Source organism: Rutidosis leptorrhynchoides, chromosome 11 (assembly GCF_046630445.1).
Source record: "Rutidosis leptorrhynchoides isolate AG116_Rl617_1_P2 chromosome 11, CSIRO_AGI_Rlap_v1, whole genome shotgun sequence".
NCBI classification, from domain to species: domain Eukaryota; kingdom Viridiplantae; phylum Streptophyta; class Magnoliopsida; order Asterales; family Asteraceae; genus Rutidosis; species Rutidosis leptorrhynchoides.
Genome location: NC_092343.1, coordinates 192,499,571 through 192,520,025, shown reverse-complemented (window position 1 = coordinate 192,520,025; position 20,455 = coordinate 192,499,571). Strand labels below are relative to the sequence as shown.

The window sequence follows — 20,455 nt, the reverse complement described above, 5'->3', positions numbered from 1 at the left end:
CTACAAGTCTAGCTTTATACCTTGTAACTTCATTTTTCTCATTTCTTTTTCGTACAAAACCCATCTATATCTCACAGGTTTCACATCTTTAGGTGTGAGAATGATAGATCCGAAAACTTTTCTTTTATTGAGCGATTCAAATTCAGCTCGTATTGCTCCTTTCCAATGATCCCAATCATGTCTATTTTGACATTCCATGACAGATTTTGGTTCTGGATCATCATCATCATTCATGATGTCATATGCAACATTATATGAAAATATCTCATCAAGATTTTTCATTTCATTTCGGTTCCATAATATTTTTGAATGTGCATAATTGATTGAAAATTCCGTATTGACATCATCAATCTCCTCTGCAGAAGGAGTATTGATTTGTAGTTCTTCTTGAACACTTTCTTTTACCTCATTATCAGCTGATTTTCTTTTTCGAGGATTTTTATCTTTGGAACCAATTGGTCTCCCACGTTTCTGGCGTGGCAAAGACTCAAGAATGACATTATTGCCAGTTTTTAAAATTTCAATTCGAGCTGGAGCATTTGCTGCTGGTATATATGATTTAGTCACTCTTTTTGTATCTGTAAATGCATCAGGAAATTTATTCGCAAGTTCTTGCATATGCATTATTTTTTGAACTTCGGTCTCGCATTCTTTTGTGCGAGGATCAAGATACATTAATTGAGGTTCACACCATGAAACATCATTTTCTTTATTTTTTATTTCTCCTCCTAATTTAGGGAATAATGTTTCATTAAAGTGACAATCAGCAAAACGTGCTGTAAAAACATCACCCGTCATGGGTTCAATATATCTTATTATTGAAGATGTTTCATATCCAACATATATTCCCATCCTTCTTTGAGGACCCATTTTAGTGCGTTGTGGTGGTACGATAGGGACATAAACCGCACAACCAAATGTTCTAAGGTGGAAAATATTTGGCTGATGGCCAAAAGCAAGTTGCAAGGGAGAATATGTATGACTTGCGCTTGGTCTAATGCGAATCAATGATGCAGCATGCAAAATTGCATGGCCCCATACAGATACTGGGAGTTTTGTTCGCATTATCAATGGTCTAGCTATTAGCTGCAATCGTTTAATTAATGATTCAGCTAAACCATTTTGTGTATGCACATGGGCAACGGGATGTTCAACAATAATCCCAATAGACATGCAAAAGTTATTAAATGCTTGAGACGTAAACTCAGCGGCATTATCTAGTCTCACCCTTTTAATAGTATAATCAGGGAAATGTGCTCTCAATTTAATAATTTGAGCAAGAAATTTTGCAAATGCCATATTTCGACTTGATAATAGACAAACATAAGACCATCTACTAGATGCGTCTATTAGAACCATAAAATATCTAAATGGTCCACATGGTGGATGAATTGGTCCACATATATCACCTTGAATTCTTTCAAGAAACATTGGTGATTCTTTTTCAACCTTAAGAGGTGATGGTCTTATTATCAACTTTCCAAGTGAGCATGATGTACATGGGATAAGTGCATCATGAGGGATCCTTTGATCCGCCAATGGATGTCCATGTGTATTTTGTATTATTCTTTTCATCATTGTTGATCCTGGGTGGCCTAATCTCTCATGCCACAAACTGATCATTACAGGATCACATGATTTTTCTTTAACTACCACATTTACTTCAGGTACATTTATATGTATATAATGTAAACCAGAATGAAGTCTTGGTAGTTTTTCAATTACACGATTCTTATCAGTGATACTTAAATATTTTCATTTTCTGTTGTCACTGACTGATAATCATATCCATTTTCGTATATGTCAGAGAAACTTAATAAATTTCTCTTTGACATGGGAGAAAATAAGGCATTATTTATCAGAAAATTCGTACCATTTGGTAACATGAATTTTGCCTTTCCCATTCCTTTTATTAAGTCCACAGGACCTGATATAGTATGTATAGTTCCTTCCGTTGCTTTCAAGTCTGTGAAATATTTTTTAGATTTGAGTATGGTGTGAGTGGCACCACTGTCTGCAATACAAATATCTCCACCATTTGACTGATTTTTTTACTCCAGCAGTATACATCATGAACTTCAAAAAAAAATATGAGAAACAAATAATGAGTACATAATTCATCAATATATTACATTCAAAACATGTTACAAACGATAGCACATAATAAGGAAATATGTAGTAAACTAGATATGGTGTAGATTGAAAATCTACAGCCATTTATTTAACGGAAACATATAATAGGATATCTATATATATAGATATTAGAAATTTATTCATTAAAGTAGTCACAACTTGGCTCAGTGATTTTTGTATCAAGGTCATCCACAAGATTTGCTTCTTTTCGTTTTCCCTTTAGGAATTCTTGATACCGATTAACAGAATGCTGATTTGTTCGGCAGTTTTTAGACCAGTGGCCAATTTTACCACATCGGTAACAAGAATCTTCAACATTCTTTGAAGAGCCTTCTTCAACATTGTGATTTGTGGGATTGTATGGTGTTTGAATTTTATAATTTTGTGGATTATTATTTCTTTGTCCACGACCACCACCACGACCATTATCATAAGGGTGATTTCGAACATAGTTATGATTTTTATTATTGTTATGGTAATTTCCATGATGATGGTTTTGGCCAATATGGCCACGACCTTGTCCACGCCCTCGTCCATGTGCATTTCTTCTTTTATTATTATTATTGTTAATAGCATTAGCTTCAGGAAATGCTAGCGCACAGGTAGGACGAGATTCTTGATTTTTCATCAGTAATTCTTTATTAACTTCTGCAACTAAGAGATAAGTTTGAAGTTTGGAAAAAGTTTTATAATTCTGCAATCTTAAATTTTCTTGCACAGTTATGTTTGCAGAATGCATTGTGGAGAAAGTTTTCTCCATCATATCAGCATCACTTATTTCTTGACCACAGAATTGAAGCTTTGAACGGATCTTGAACATGGCCGAGCTGTATTCACTTACCTTTTTGAAATCTTGGAACCTTAGATTTCTCCATTCTTCCCTCGCAGCTGGGAGTAATATTTCCTTTTGATTATCGAATCTACTCTTGATACCTTCCCATAAAACATGTGGATCTTTGATAGTGAGAAACATATGTTTTAAAGTGGTATCAATATGTTTGCGAATAAAAGCAATTGATTTTAATTTATCTTGATCGGAACAAGTATTATTTTCTTTTAAAGTTTCTAGAATACCCAATGATCCAAGATTTATTTCTACGTCCATAACCTATGATGTGTAGTTTGTTCCCGATACGTCTAAGGCATCAAACTCAAGCTTTGATAAGTTTGACATTTTCTAATTTCAGAAAGATGAACAACATAAATCATAATCATAATCATAATCAATTTTTTTTTTATAGACAAATAACAACATGAAATTAGAATTAGTTTAGATTCATAAGTAGCAAACAAAGGAATAATGGTATGATTACAAATAATAAAACCATAAGGGAAGGATAGAATATAGGTTCATATTATATTATTAATAATATTATTATAATATATATTAAGTTATAATATATATTATTATAATATATTTTTCTTATTTTAACTTTTAAGATTTACTTTTAATAAAAATACAAACTACTTTTTCTTATTTTAACTTTTAAAATTTACTTTTAATAAAAATACAAACTACTTTTTTTTTATTTTAACTTTTAAGATTTACTTTTAATAAAAATACAAAATACTTTTTCTTATTTTAACTTTTAAGATTTACTTTTAATAAAAATACAAACTACTTTTTCTTATTTTAACTTTTAAGATTTACTTTTAATAAAAATACAAACTACTTTTTCTTATTTTAACTTTTAAGATTATAAATTTAAGAATAAACATTAGTATGCATGAAATAAATAATGATTAATTGCATAAGTAATCATAAATGTTAGATAACATATAAAGACCCCATCGTATTCGTATTGATCGGAATTAATCTCGACCCATGGTACCGTGTTGTCAAATGACGTGTTGCGTACATAAAGTACCGTGTTGTCAAATGACGTGTTGCGTACAATCATGAGGTCTTATTAACATAAATATAAATGTTAGTGAAGTTAATAAGAGTTAGATTACAGAAAATATAATTCAGGCGGTATAACCGACCATATATAACTTAAATAACATAAATATAAATGTTAGTGAAGTTAATAAGAGTTAGATTACAGAAAATATAATTCAGGCGGTATAACCGACCATATATAACTTAACATAAATATAAATGTTAGTGAAGTTAATAAAAGTTAGATTACACAAATATAATTCAGGTGGTAGAACCGACCATATATAACTTAAATAACATAAATATAAATGTTAGTGGAGTTAATAAAAGTTAGATTACAGAAATATAATTCAGGTGGTAGAACCGACCATATATAACTTAAATAACATAAATATAAATGTTAGTGGAGTTAATAAAAGTTAAACAATTTCTTACCTAGATTAGTGACGTGTGCTTGCTTAGATAAATCTTGATTATACAGAGCACTTCGTGCTGATAACGTGTTATAATTTTGTAGGCTTATAACTTCCTTTAGTGGCCTGGTTCTTGACTGTAGACTACTAATAAGTATATAGAGGGAATATGAGAGAAGTAGGTGTTTTATATATGTTTTTGGTGTACACCTTATGTGCTCATAACACACATATATATACTAAAAAAAAACTACTATACAATGTTTATAATAATAATAAAATTAGCATCCATGACTTTTATAATAATAATAATAATAATAATAATAATAATAATAATAATAATAATAATAATAATAATAATAATAATAATAATAATAATAATAATAATAATAATAATAATAATAATAATAATAATAATAATAATAATAATAATAATAATAATAATAATAATAATAATAATAATAATAATAATAATAATAATAATAATAATAATAATAATAATAATAATAATAATAATAATAATAATAATAATAATAATAATAATAATAATAATAATAATAATAATAATAATAATAATAATAATAATAATAATAATAATAATAATAATAATAATAATAATAATAATAATAATAATAATAATAATAATAATAATAATAATAATAATAATAATAATAATAATAATAATAATAATAATAATAATAATAATAATAATAATAATAATAATAATAATAATAATAATAATAATAATAATAATAATAATAATAATAATAATAATAATAATAATAATAATAATAATAATAATAATAATAATAATAATAATAATAATAATAATAATAATAATAATAATAATAATAATAATAATAATAATAATAATAATAATAAATTAGGGTCTAAATCTGATAAACTTAGAAAGGCCATGAAACCCATCACATATAAATCACATGACTCAGTTAACTGGTTTGGATTAACGACCAGTTAACTTCGGGATCAATCGTGTACGTTATCAATAACTTGAACTAACCATGATCAAATTTAAGTTAAGGTCACTGATTTTTATTACAAACGTTGGGGACCAACCATGGTATTTTTTCTTTTGTTTTCGTACTAGTTTATAACCCGCGCATTCGCGGGTATTTTATCATACGAGATTCTAAAAATACATTCTTAATAAACTATTTATGTTAATGATATAAGTAATAATAGTGAAATATATGTGAATAATAAATCGACAAATATCAAAAACATTAAAATTAGACAAACAAAATTCTTTGGGCACTCGAGTCAGCATTACAATTAGACAAACCTTGATTATGCTCTTCAGAACTTTTCGGGTCACTCGAGTCAACATTTTCATATAGCAATTCCTAAAAATCTTTGGGCAAGCCATGTAGTAACACGTCTAGACCTCAATTTGTGTATGATCCTTTTTCCCCCATGCTGATATACCTCATAAACCTGCAAATCTCACATAATTCAAGAAAACGGGAGACTGATCATGAGTATGATAACTTGATGACTTCGGTTGGAGTGGAATGTGGAGATTATCTCTATCAAACATAACAACGTTTGTGTCATATTCACTCTTTACATCTTCAGTATCACACTCTTTACATCTTCAATATCAGTCAATCCTTTGCCTGATCTTGCAGGAATCAAAGAAATGGTCATCACAATTTTACCAAGTCCCATTGCATATGCTAAAATCTGCACAATTTGATGACATCATCAAAAACTATTATCATAAAACTAAAACATGTATAAGAGTAAAATCGTACCCCTCCTCTAGCTGTCTGTGACTCTGTGTTGCTTTAGGGAACTTGGTAGTTGCTTCCCCGGAGAAGATATTTACATAAATTGCAATTGACCTTCTGTTTATATCACAATGAAAGTAAACAATTCATCAAAACTAAATCATATTATCATTTCATTATAAGTTATATAAAAAATATAAAAGTATAAATAAGAAATATCATACTCATCGCATATACGATAAGCTGCCCAACATGGGTGGCGTGTTTCTTCAGCTTTCTCAACATCTACACTTTTTTCTGATTCTGTCATCCAATATAGAGCCTGTTTTTGGTATGGTCTTAAATCACATGTAAGTGTCACTGGGGGCTCCATTTCCTACGAAAGATGACAACTTTATGATCAGATTTTGATAAAAATAATTAGAACAATAACATAAGTAAAAAGTTAATTAATTTATTATGCCTTTTAGTTATACAGCAGAACAAACAAGCTTGTTTAATGATGATTCATTGATAACTTGAGCATTTTTGTTGAGTTCTAAAAGCACGATTTCACCCTTTCGCCGTTTTCCTACAGGTAGTAACGATACACATTCATTTGCATCACTCTGGAAAAAAAAACAATTGATATATATTAAAAAAATAGGCAAGATTATATCTTGTTCATTCATATGTTAGAACAAGTACAAAAACTATAAGGTAGTAAACTGTTATAAACTTGACCAATATTATTTACTTAGTCATTTGAACATTATTTACTACTCCATAAAAGAATATACTAAGTATGGTGTTCAAAAAAAATTAAACATTACATATATTTATGTTGTCCTTGTATGTAATATTATAATATGTTTATAATAAAAACAATATAGTGGAAACTTAAAACAGCCTAAACAATGAAGAAAACATACTTCAAGAGCTAGGGAACGCTTACAAGAATCAAGCTACTCTGGTGTGAATTCATCCTGGTTATAAAACAGTTATCAACAAAACCGTTATCACAATTAAATGTGTTTTCATCACATACAATAAGAATCAATTTATATTAATAACAATGTTAAAAAAAAGAGGAAATTTGTTTGTTACTACTTATTTTTTAATAAATAACTAAAACTTACACAAACTGTAGTAACATATAGATCTAGAACTTCAGCATTCCAGACCCTAATGTTTCATATTTGATGTTAATATGGATACAGAGTTGCAAAATTTAAGAAAAATCAATAAAAATAGAATTAATACCTGGTGTATTACTTTAATACGGTAAATCGACGAAATCTGCTAACAATCAATGAACCAAAAAATTATTAAACACAAAGAAATGAATAAAAAAATAAATAGATAATCAAACATGACAGGCAAACTATGATTTATTTAACACCATGTGGGTATGTTACAAACTATGAGCAAACCCTTATTAAAGATTGATATGAAAAAAAAAAAAACTGGCATATACTCATTCGGAATGCAATTGATGTCTTCAACAGATTAATTAATTAAACATCGGTCGCCGAAAAATGCATCTTTGATTATTGAACCTTGAAGTATATGAACGATAACATTTGATTGCATGAATAAATGAGATTAACCGATTTTCCTCGGGGGCTTTTCATCAATTTATACATTCGATTCATTCAAATGAGAGCTTTTAGCCGACGTGAAAGTTGTAATGAAAGTTAAGCCCTATCTAAAGATATGTATTTTTTTTTTTTTTTTTTTGTTGACGGTTAATTTAATAAGGGAGATTTTAATCAAGGGCAGGAGGGTAATTACAAATTGTAACTGCAGTTTGTTTTCCTAAATGATGTCATAAGCATTTTGAATGGCTGAGATTAAAAGATAATATTCTCATCTAAAGGCTAGTATTTTGACAAGTGGGTTTTGATAGCATCATAAAAGTTTTCATATTAAGTATAAGAGAGATATGAATTCCAAATCAAACAAAATTGAACGATTTAAAGTGACATGATTGGATGTTATAAACATAAAAAAAAAAAAAAAAAAAGAGCATTTCTGTTTTGCAAAGAAGACAGCGATTATTTGTAGACAATGTGACATCTAAATACACGCAGTAAACGAACACACAAAATTTCACAATCGGTTTCTTCTAGCAGGCGTTATACTTTCAGCTTCTTCGTCCCGTTATGATTGTTCATTAGATCAAGCTCTATGATGTTTGAATTCAATTGGATCTAGTGAAAGTGAGTATAAAAAGCTCAACTGCTCCTGGAAAACAAAAAGGCTAAAGCACCTTGCCACCTAAGCACTCAACTTCAGTGAACATTTTATGACAATTAAATCGAAACCTTGCTTTATCCCTGCCACTTCATAAACTCTCAGCAATTACCTGTAATATAATCCATAAACTTTAATTCAGATATTCATAACAGATAAAGAGTGAATCTCATATATCTCATGAAACTCATAAATTACATATTATCCGAAAACCTATTTCAGTGCAGAATGTACGATGTTTGAGAAGGCTATATTATGCAAGGTTGATAAAGACACGAGACATATACGAGTCGGTCAGGACTTAGACCTTTAAAGGTCGAGACGGACATTGTTCAACGTTGACTTTTAAATATAAATGTATTAAACATTTCAAACATAAATATTAGAAGAAAAAAAACGATTTACAAATAAGATGATGTGGTGTTAGTCTAAATAATATATATAGGTTTTTAATAATGTTTTGTATAATATATATAATATATATATTTATTATAGTGTTTAAGTGTATTTATTAATTTATACTCGAGGGATACTTTGTAGATTGGTGCTTTTCCAAGGTAAATTTTTAAAAAGGCTTGGAATTTTCGTTTATATTAAAACAAGGCTAGACAAAAAGTCAACTTTTAATTGACGTTGACACAATTTTTGACCGTTGCCCGACTTAATAAATGTTTTTCTTCGAATCAGGACACGGACTAAGGGCTGAAAGGGAGAATTTTTCATATTTCTCAAGGATGCGTTAGTTTTGTTTTCTCATTCGAGCGTTGGTGTGGCTATCCTTAAGATGTTTAGGTTCATTTTATAATTGTGAAAGTCACCAAATACATATAGTTTCTTAAATATAACTCTATTACCACAAATATTCTTGCATAATCCCGCCCGCGAAATTGCAAGTCTTAAACTAATTATTCTTTTTATTTGTTGAAATATTTAATATCTATAACTCTATATGGGCACATTTTTATGTTTCGAATGACCTTTAAACCTTTAAATATAACGAGATGACCATCTATCTTCAACTCCATTTTGTTTCTTTTCAAATTTCAATAACGAGTCTACAGGCTGCTTGCATATCGGGCACCTGTTCGTCTGACGCCTCAATACTTTTGCACATCCACTGCACATACACTGAAACCAAAACCAACTAACTTTGTAAGCATTTACGAAAAGATGACCTTTTTCCTCTAAGGATATATATATATATATATATATATATATAGTGATTTAATCCATGGCTAAGCAACTTTAGTGGCCAAGTGGGAATAAGCAAAATCAAATTTTTTTTTTTTTTTTTTAATTTTCTTTATCTTTATAAATCTGCATCAAAATGCTCTCCTAATCTATATTTTTATAAGCCAAAAAAACATTTGAAATCCTTAAAAAATCGATAATGAATGATAATAATCGCGATGAATGATTAACTTATCATTCATTTGAATAGTGATGAATGATAAATATCATTCATCACTATTCATCACTATTCAGATGAATAATAAGTTAATCATTCATCGCGATTATTATCACTCATCATCGATTTTTTAACCATTTCGTTATTTTTTTTTTATTTTTATTTTTTGTAATTTCTGCCTTTTCTTCAATTTATATATTAAGAGACCCTTAAAAAGATAATTTTTAAAATTTTTTTTTTGAAATTTTGTTTATCCATTCTTAGCCGTTTTAAAGCTTAGCCATGGATCGCGCCCCTATATATATAGTGGTAGGATCAATAGGGAAGTAACCAATCGGGGGGAAGCAAAATTTTTTTTTTTTTCGTTTTTTGAAAAAACTTTGTTCACGAACATTATAGATTGGATGAAAATATGAACATTTAATAAAGACACTTTGTGATAAATGTTTTTATTTTGGCGAAAAAACGCTCGAAGAACTAATATATAACAATTATCGTGTTTTTCGAGCGTATGTTGAGGTTTTAGATATTAGGGTTTAGATTTAGGATTTAGATTGAGTTTTTAACATGAACGGTTTAGAGTTTAGGGTTTGGGGTTTAGGGTTTGGTGTTTTGGGTTTATGGAATAAACCTAAAACACCAAAACCTAAACCCTAAACCCTAAACTCTGAATCGGGCTAAATTTTTGTTGGTACAATTTTCCGTATAGCGGCTGTGAGGTACCAGTACAAGTCAATAGCTGCTCAGCGTGTGGCGTATACTGTTGATTGTTGTTTGCCCTAGAGAAATAATCTCTGCAGACCCGGAACACGGATGAGTAATCCGTGGGGTGGCCTCAATCAATTTGAGGATCAATCTGAAATTGATCCGTGTAGCGTAATGCTGCTAAGCGGCTAATGTATGTTTAGAGTGAGAAAGACTGTGTGAGAGAGAAAGTGTATTTCTCTCTGACTGAAGTTCAGATCAGAATGATGATGATATGTGGTGACCCAGAGGGTTTATTTATAGGCGTAGAATGTCCGAAATTCTCGAGATACACGTGTCAATCACTGAATGGTTCTGTTACGTGAAGTATCCGGAATGTCGGTGGCGTGTGCTGATGTGGCTGCGTGCCGTTCACGCGTTGAATTAAAGGGCTTAAGCATAGAAGCTGCCTGCAGGGCTTACGCTTGACGCTGGGCGGCCTGCTGTACGCTGGGCGGCGAATACTGAAAACCGCCAAATTTAATTATCTTTTGTATTGTTTGATCCATTCTTCTATATAAAAATGGTGTTCTTATGCGTGTACCCTATAGGATACACCATTAATTTTACTTCACAAAACATGAAGAAAAAAAATCCGTTAACATTCTTCACAAACAATATTATCTTGAATGTTATTTTTGTCGATCGTTTTTCCGCCTAAATAATAACATTCATCATGAAGTGTCTTTTCAAAATGTTCATATTTTAATGTGATCTTGATGTCTGAAAAAAAAATTCCAAAAAAACAAAAAAAAAATTAAAAAATTTGCTTCCCCCCAATTGGTTACTTCCCCATTGATTCTGCCCCTATATATATATAGGGTGAAGATCAAGCGCTAAGTGGGTGTTGGTGGGATAAGGGGATAAGTGATTTTGTGATTTTTATATCTTTATTTCTACAGCTCCGATTTAAAAAAAAAAATTGCTGGTATCTATTTTCAGTGTGCAGATTCAGAAATTTTTTTTTTTAACTGGAGCGTTAAGATGCATCTGATGCATGTTATCCGCTGTTTGATGCATGTTAACTGCCTTTCATGCAGCAGATGCATCTTAACAAAAAACAAAGAAAAAATGACTTCTGATTAAAAAAAAGTGTTCAAGGTTTAGTAATTAGGGTTTAGGGTTTAGAAATTAGGGTTTTAGAACGAGTTTTTAAACGAACGGTTAACCCTCAACCCTAACCCCTAAACCAGGCTAAATCCAAAAAAAAAACTCAAAAAAACCTCAAAAAACATTAACATGCATCAGGTGCATTTTAAGCTCCTGTTGAAAAAAAAAAAAAAAATAAATAAATAAATATGAATCTACACAATGTCAGTAGATCACGTAATTTTTTTTTTTTAAATTGGAGCTCTAATGTAAAAGATATAAAAATATCATTTTACTTATCCCCTTATCCCAAAAAAGTCACTTATCCCTATATATATATATATATATATATATATATATATATATATATATATATATATATATATATTGGTAGGATCAATGAGGAAGTAACCAATTGGGGGAAGCGGGGGAAGCGGGGGAAGCAAATTTTTTATTTTTTTTTTTTTTTTGATAAAACTTTGTTCACGAACATTATAGATTGGATGAAAATATGAACATTTAAAACAGATAATTTGTGATAAATGTTTTTATTTTGGCGTGAAAATGCTCGAAGAAATAATATATAACAATTATCGTGTTTTTCGAGCGTATTTTGAGGGTTTAGAAATTTAGGGTTTAGGGTTTAGATTTAGGATTTAGATTGAGTTTTTAACACGAACGGTTTAGAGTTTAGGGTTTAGTGTTTTGGGTTTAAGAACTAAACACTAAACACTAAACACCAAACCTTAAACCCTAAACCCTAAACTCTAAATCGGACTAAATTTTGACAAAAAGTACTTCACAAAACATGAAGAAAAAAACGTTCGAAGATTAACATTCTTCACGGTCAATATTATCTTGAATGTTATTTTTGTCGATCGTTTTCCCGTCTAAATAATAACATTCATCACGAAGTGTCTTTTTTAAATGTTCATATTTTCGTGTGATCTTGATGCCCGAAAAAAAAAATTCGAAAAAAACCAAACTTTCAAAAAAAAAAAAAAAAATTTACTTCACCCGCTTCCCCCAATTGGTTACTTCCCCATTGATCCTACCCCTATATATATATATATATATATATATATATATATATATATATATATATATATATATATACAACACACAAGTGTTTATAGAGATTGTTAATACCATGTGACGGCAAGGTAGGACTGTGGTGTCTCGAGGTTGTGATAAACAAATGAAACATTCTTTACCAGGATCATTCCTATCAACTTCAGCAGTACTTATTGAATCATTACCGTATATCTCCCGCTGCTCATACCTTATCTCATTCACCCACAATATCTGTTTCGACACCCTAACCTGATATTCGCCTCTTTTTTTCTCAAAAACTGCCTGAGTTAGTTGCGAATTGATAGCACAAGGAATCACATTTCCGTCTTCTGATATAAATTGAGTTGCTTCTGCTTTAATTACTAAAGGATATACCCCTGTTTCACTCACTTTAATTACTTCTGATTCATCAAACATTGAAAAGTCTATACCAGTTCCTGACTCTTGTCTGAATTTCAGGCCTAAACCTTGTTGAGATTCAAATGTAATTGGTGAAAGTAAGTTTTCTTTTGTTGTAATCATGTTACACTCTTCAACCTCTTTTGCAAAGAAATAGAGTGAAATGCTGCCAAAAAAACAGCATCAAACATTAAGTAGTCCCTCTGACTTAGCAACAACAATTATTACAGACATGTTATAAACATTATATCTATAAATAATAGCAACTAACACACAATATGATACCATATTATCCCTCCATATCAACAAAGCACAAAGGAACTCATCACTAGCAGGTTTCTATCTTATCCTAAAACTGATAATCACTGCTTTAACCATCCAGTCATCCACATAACAAAGCATAATAGTAGTAACCATTTTCCAAACATCTTATTTCCATCAAAAAAGTTGACCAAAATATCTACAGTTCACTCTAATGCAAATTACAGAACTACCCCAATACACAGATTATCTACAGTTACATCTACATGATACATTCTTTAACATAAATGAGAATATGTTACTGATACAGAAAGTTATACCTATAAATATATATATGTTACCTGCCAGCAACAGAAGCATCGTAAGTAAAATTTACAAGAAATTTTCCAGGATTTTGCTCATCGGGCACAATTTTTAAAGTTTCTCGCTTGAGATTAACTTCATTTTTAACTTCATTAGGAATAGCTATTTGATGATCAATATAAGCTGTGGTTGGGTGCATCTCTGGCCCACATGGGTACCTACCACCGACCCATGCCTGCGCCGCTGGGTCTATCGGTACACGGTGGTGGTGATCATATGGTGCAGGCAACGGTGGCGCAGCAGGCGGCGGCGGATAGTACGCTGCGGTGGGGTTGTGGTAATAAGGTCTTAATCTTGCGAATACGTATCGATTAGCGTTGACCTCTGGCAGTGGTTGCGGCGGTGGCAGTGTTGGATTGTTGCCACGGCGGCCGTTGGAATTGTTACTTCCGACATTACCCATTTCCAAAATTAATTCTTGATTGCGATAAAATTGTGGGTTTGGAACAAAATTGAAGCTTGATCAAATAGGTACAAACGGTAAAAGTTAGGTTGTCCTTTAAATATTTTTAATAAACAATAACACCGTGTTTTCAAATTTAGTATAGACCATTTATTACTGAGTAGACCCTAGAATCACATTATTCTATACGGAGTTTTTTTGAATAATAATAATATGATGCTGTATAATTGACGATGTTATTCAATCAAAATGTGAATGTAATATAACTAACATGTAGATGTAGATAAAATAAAATATTTCATTAAGTTCGATAAAATTGGAAAAGAATAATGTTTTAGCTAATAATCAAAACAACCGAAATTAAAAAGTACAATGAAAACCAGTGGCGGATCTAGAAATTGTAGTCACTGATGTCACTAGTTAAAACCTTAAAATTTTTTACAACTATCTAGTGATAAGTGGCGGATCTAAAATTTTTTTTTCCTACGGGGGCTAAACAAACAACAAAATCTAAAATTTACGGAGTACATTTTATAAATATGAGAGCACACGACAATGAAGACTTCATCCTCCGAGGCCATGAAATGAGCTGGTAACTACAAGGAAAATGTATTCGAGTAATGTCACCACAATTGCATCGAACACTTTGCGGTTTTGATTGTTATTTTATATATTCAAGTGAAATTATTTATTTGTCAAAATGTAAAATAAAATGATAAAAATTAAAAAAAGTAGTATATCTTTTTTAAATTAACCTTTATATACTAAATGTGGTCGTGTTTCCTCTGTAAATACACAACACTACGTTAAATATGAATACGCAGCCCGAAAACCCCCGCCGCAACACGCGGGCCGGTTTGGACTAGTTTATAACTAGTATATTAATTAATATAATTAATAAATTAAAAATGAATGTCACAAAAAGATAAAATGGAAGGTTTAATTTATCTATCTATTTCATTAATAATAAGTACTCCAATAATATTAATAGGAAAAAAAAAATAGGAAAATTACATAATGGATGGGATGGCCGATGGGGTAGTGTGTACTGGTGTTTTTCATTTTATGGTAATTTTAAAATCCAACTAAAGGTTTGTACAACAAGCTGTAACACAAGTACTCCGTAATATAAAGCTAATTTAATATTGTACCTAATATTCATTTTTCCTCTCTCTAACTTTACTTTTACAGATACTTCTTCTTCACCTACTTACTAGGGGTGTTCACGGTCCGGTTTGTCCGGTTTGGACTAAATCTCAAACCAAACCGGCAACCACGGTTTCAACAAATATAAAACCAAAGCAGACTAAGAAAGTCGTCTAACTAGTTGGTTTGGTCCGGTCCGGTTTGACCGGTTTGACGGTTTTGAACTTCACTTTTTTGATAGAGCATTGAACAAGTAATTTGTTACTTTCCATTAAGAAGTGGTAAATCATCGACACAACCTCTTTTTTAAAACCTTTCAGACAAACATGCATACATGCTGGAGAACGCAACATGAATGTTAAAAGCCAAAAACTGACCAAATAAATTATAGAAATTAATTTTGCTTTTTGATATTTTAGCTTAGTAAAACAAGGAAATAAAGAATGGGTAGGCTTAGATCTGTTAACAAAATCAAAACAAGAGGACAAACACCGCCATGACTGCAACTCAACTCGTTTGCAAAATGTGAACGAAATTTCGTAAAACGAAAAGCTAGGACCAGGCAACCAATTTAGCTCAACTAAGTCTAGAACTAAGTCTACCATCTTCAACCTTATTTCATTCACCAATCCTAAATCATTCTTTCCAGACTCTTCACAGAAGGAATCAATATGTTCCTTGAGTTCGTTCTAAACAAACAAACACATGAATTTGATTCCACAAAACATAAAGTTTTTTGTCTCTATAGGAACAAACGAAAAGGGTTTCAGGTTCAACCTTTTCGGACCTTGATACACCGATTAAAATCACAGTTGACTGATGGGCCAATGTCTAGAACAATGATGGTTAGTCCGGTCCGGTCCGGTTTAACTGGCCGGTGGCCTAATGAAACCGAAAACCGGACCGAGTTTCACGGTTTGGAGATCTTAAAACCGGCGACCGGACCGTTAATATTCAAAACTGGACCGAACCAAAAAAATCGGTTCTGTCCAGCCGGTTTTCGCGGTTTGACGTTTTTGTAAACACCCCTACTACTTACCTCCCATGAATTCTTCTCTGTAACTTAAATGAAAAAAACCCAAATTCTGCAAGTGATGCACTTTAAATATGGATACCCTTTGCGTCGACCTTGTGCCCCACCTCTAGTGCCGGCACTGGTGGCACTCAACCAAATTTACACTACCCAATAGTATAACTAATTAAAAGCTCAAAATTTTTCTACCACATTCTACATCTCAGTGGTGGCACGTGCTACCACTACTTGGTATATAGATCCGCCCCTGATGAAAACCATAGTCCCAAAATACAAAACCTTAACAAACGAAAGGAAAATAATCATATGATTTCATTACTTTCCAGAATCAGCAAATCTCCTTCCTTGTACTTGCAAGATCATTACTTCTCAAATTCATCAGTCATTGAAACTTAAACATAGATTTCAAAAACATACAGATGTGTGCATGTTGGAGACTACGTTTTTGATATTCCATTGTGTAAACAACTACAATGAAATTGTATAAACTAATTAAAATTATTTTATTATAAATTTTAAAAAATATTGAATATATATCTAGTTAACTGATGAAAGATATTGCTAACAGTTAAGGGATTATTAGTACTTGTTTCAACCTTCCCAAATACATCATTGTCTTTTAAATCTTTTATCGGACTATTTAGCTTCACTTTAAACAGCTTACATAAGATATTCGATTTGTTCTCGGCTCTTATATTCTTATTTCCCTATATACTAAACTACAAGCGGGTTTTGGTCGTTTGACCCCCACCCCCGCCCAAAAAATGCCCAAAGCGACATTGGGCCAAACTTCCACCCAAAAAATCCAAAAAACCCCCTTTACCTATAATTAACTTACAAAAACTACCCTGAACTCCGGGGGATAAAATGTCAGTTTCCTAAATTAAAATAAAAACTCCACTCAAACATTTCGACAGCCCGTATCTTCCTCCTCGCTCCGAGTTAAATTTCACCGATCGCACCGTTAAACTCGAAATATTTCTGTGAACAAAACGAAACTAACTACGTTCAAAACGGACACTTTTTAAAGAACGCTAAACACACGACACCCCGTATCTTCCCGCTCGCCGCAAGTTAAATTTTTCCGAAAGCACCGTCGTACTCGAAATAATTTTATGAACAAAATAATAAAAGGTACATTCGAAACGGACACCTTTTAAAAAACGCTAAACACAACGACAACCCGTATCTTCCTACTCGCCGCGAGTTAAATTTTTCCGCCAGCACCGTTAAACTCGAAAATTTTTGTGAACAAAACGAAACTAACTACATTTGAAACGGACACTTTTTAAAAAACGCTAACCACAACGACAGTCCGTATCTTTCCGTTCGCCGCGAGTTAAAATTTTTCGACAGTAGCGTCTTAATCGAAATAATTTTATGAACAAAACGATAAGAACTACGTTCGAAACGGATACTTTTTAAAAAGCGCTAAACACAAAGACAGCCCGTATCTTCCTCTAGCACCGTTAAACTCGAAATAATTTTATCAGCAAAACGAAACTAACTACGTTCAAACTGGATAGATTTTAAAAAACACTAAAGACGACGGCACTGACAACGGCACTTAACACATGGGCCGTTTCCCTTCTGTAAATAAAGCTACGTTAAATATGGATGTTTACATTATGTGTATTAACATAAGACCTACGTACCCTAAGTAGTCTCAAACATAATAAGCACAAACAGAGCACCCAGAATATGATCCGAACGCCACCGCCGCAACGCGCAGTTGGTAACTTTCTAGTTTGGTAAGAAACGTAGAATTTTAGGCCAATTTTAATTGCAATCGATAAGGATTAGTCAACTTCAAAAGCTTCATATGACTAACACAGACTCATAACAAATGATCATTTTGAAAAGCAATGTTAGAAGTAATATTCAACGGCCTAGACCTTGACCTATTTTAAGAATATAACTTAAAATTCATATCTTTTGTTCCATTATGTTAACCCGATATAATCACAAGCCTAAAGTTGTAGAAGAAATAAATTAAAACAAATAATTTGTAAGAATATAAGAACACAGAGAGATATGCGTTACCTTCAACGTTTTCTAATTAGTTTTCGATCATAATCATCTCTAAAACATAAACTTTTCATCAAGGTTATATATATATATATATATATATATATATATATATATATATATATATAGGACAGTAAGGGTTTAAAATAATTGAAAATTCTAATTATTAGTATACATAAAACATATAACAAGACCTCCGTTTAAATTAGATATGATATAATGAAGCAATATATTCATGTATACAACCCACATAATCTCACTATTCTCAATTGATGAAAGCTTATATGAAAAAACATCCAAGACCCACAGGTTCTCAAAGGTTAATAAGCCCTCCACTTTCGAGATACTATTATAGTATTATGGCTCAAGTATAGTTCTTTTAAAGAAATAAATTCAAGGATATAGTAAAGAACCATAAACATAGTTCAATTGGTTTTTCCCGTAAAGAATCCATAACACACTAGAATGGGTGGAAAATTTACATGTGTATCATAATGTACGTTAAACAGTAACGCTTCCCATAACAGATATCAGAGCCATATATGCAGCAACTTTACAAACATGTTTGGAACTTTAGCAAGTGCAACTTCATGATATATGGACAACACCGGTGATCAAGCATATTTCACGGGGTTAGGGTGAATCTATGCTTGAGTGCAATAAATAAGGTTTAAGGACAAACAATATTCGAACCTCCATTGACAGTCGTGGATAACCCGCACCGGAGTCAGTGTGATTCCTGTATGGTGGTCGACCGTGAGTTCACCAACAACCTAGCATATGAGGTTGAGTGGCCCCAAGACATGAAGGATACATAGTTCAATGAACTTACCTGAAAGTCTTGAACGATGATGAAGATCGTACGTATGAAATTCGTACTTGAGAGTATGCTATGTGTTAAGTAGAAGGTAACGTCGTACCCCTTAGGGTTTTAGAGCCATGTATTTATAGGCTAACGATTAGGGTGTGAATGAGATTCTATCCGCATATAATCATGATCTTCTTTCTAACTAACATGTGTTATTTCAGGAAACCGAATAAGGTTGGTCTTATCATTTAGCCTAGCGTTCAAGGTAAAAAGTTTGACCAAGTTATTAAAGACAGTATTCATTAGTACATGTGCATAAGGAGCGCGGCTATACCCTTGGTTTTTGATCAAACCTAAATTGTAATTGATGAAGTAAATTTAGGTTCGAGTGCTTGATTTGTGAAAAAGGATGAATCAAATGTTTTATCTTCAATACCTGTGCAAACCTCGATTTAAAATATGGATTTCAAGGGCGTAAAACAAACGATGGGATTAACCTTACTCAATTTGGATCGAATAAGTTAATATCTTAGAGCAAAAGTTAACTCCGATATCGACCGGAATCTCTATCGGGGTTGTATTTTCAGCTGGAGAATGCTATAGGAAGAAATTTAGATAGAGTAACATTAATGCATCCAGTGGTGGGTAATGAATGATCTTGTGCGTGTATTAATGATGCACATAGCTGCACATCTATTTGCGCTATATCAGATCAGCGCATCACCCCATATAATCGCGCATGATCATATCCATACGCTGGCTAACGCGCTATCTAATCATGCTTTGATAATATGCCCACATACACTGGTCGAACAGTTTAAACATAGCGCCGCGCTTAGGGTACGAATAAAGCCAGAAATGTATTATGGCGACACTAAAGAAGAAAGGACACCTGCGGCAGCACGATACGATCCTGACATCGCAGGACGACCAGAAAGGACAGCATGGTCTAAAGGAGACAACACTAAGATAATGGTAGCACTTTTACAGCTTTTTGAAATAAAAGGACGGAGGCAATACAACGTGGCACCAACATATCCTTTTGTCCCTTTACGTGGCACCAACATATCATTTTGTCCCCTTACATGGCACTAAGGGACAAAAGTTCACAAGTATAAGTAAGAGTAAATTGAACGAAAACAAAGAAGAGAGAGACAACTCCGGAATTTACATTCCATTTCACCCACAAGAATACTCTCAAGTATATCACATTCTCAGCTAACCCGCGCAACCGGAACCGCTCCTTCAAACACTTTGCTATTTCAGGTAGCGCACACAACGTAAT

General features: G+C 31.9%; 2 protein-coding genes across 3 annotated transcripts; both read right to left on the bottom strand.

The window, feature by feature from the left end:
• Positions 1 to 5,636: 5,636 nt before the first annotated feature.
• Positions 5,637 to 8,463, bottom strand: LOC139875332 (DNA repair protein RAD5B-like). Its single transcript, XM_071862673.1, has 5 exons — positions 8,431 to 8,463; positions 6,656 to 6,787; positions 6,404 to 6,555; positions 6,204 to 6,296; positions 5,637 to 6,132 (listed from the first exon to the last, which is right to left on the bottom strand). The coding sequence occupies exons 1-5, from the start codon at positions 8,461 to 8,463 to the stop codon at positions 6,126 to 6,128; spliced, it is 417 nt and encodes a 138-aa protein (XP_071718774.1). The 3' UTR covers positions 5,637 to 6,125.
• LOC139877136 (probable E3 ubiquitin-protein ligase LOG2) lies at positions 8,146 to 14,204 on the bottom strand. 2 transcript variants are annotated; one of them, XM_071864556.1, is made up of 4 exons: positions 13,731 to 14,204; positions 12,805 to 13,294; positions 9,392 to 9,542; positions 8,146 to 8,526 (listed from the first exon to the last, which is right to left on the bottom strand). In XM_071864556.1, the coding sequence occupies exons 1-3, from the start codon at positions 14,153 to 14,155 to the stop codon at positions 9,402 to 9,404; spliced, it is 1,056 nt and encodes a 351-aa protein (XP_071720657.1). In that variant the 5' UTR covers positions 14,156 to 14,204; the 3' UTR covers positions 8,146 to 8,526; positions 9,392 to 9,401. The 2 variants fall into 2 exon arrangements, with proteins under 2 accessions (XP_071720657.1, XP_071720656.1); XM_071864555.1 differs by having other exon boundaries at positions 9,400 to 9,542.
• Between the last annotated feature and the right edge of the window lie 6,251 nt (positions 14,205 to 20,455).

What these genes read in the sequence shown, in the direction of transcription:
- LOC139875332 (XM_071862673.1), bottom strand. Translation starts at nt 8,463, where the DNA reads ATGTTCACTGAAGTTGAGTGCTTAGGTGGCAAG. An exon ending in ACAAGCTTGTTTGTTCTGCT is followed by an intron (nt 6,556 to 6,655) that starts GTATAACTAAAA and finishes CATCTTTCGTAG; the next exon opens with GAAATGGAGCCCCCAGTGAC. An exon ending in GCTTATCGTATATGCGATGA is followed by an intron (nt 6,297 to 6,403) that starts GTATGATATTTC and finishes TGATATAAACAG; the next exon opens with AAGGTCAATTGCAATTTATG.
- LOC139877136 (XM_071864556.1), bottom strand. Translation starts at nt 14,155, where the DNA reads ATGGGTAATGTCGGAAGTAACAATTCCAACGGCCGCCGTGGCAACAAT. An exon ending in GATGCTTCTGTTGCTGGCAG is followed by an intron (nt 13,295 to 13,730) that starts GTAACATATATA and finishes TTTTTTTGGCAG; the next exon opens with CATTTCACTCTATTTCTTTG. An exon ending in TCCTACCTTGCCGTCACATG is followed by an intron (nt 9,543 to 12,804) that starts GTATTAACAATC and finishes TTTTGGTTTCAG; the next exon opens with TGTATGTGCAGTGGATGTGC.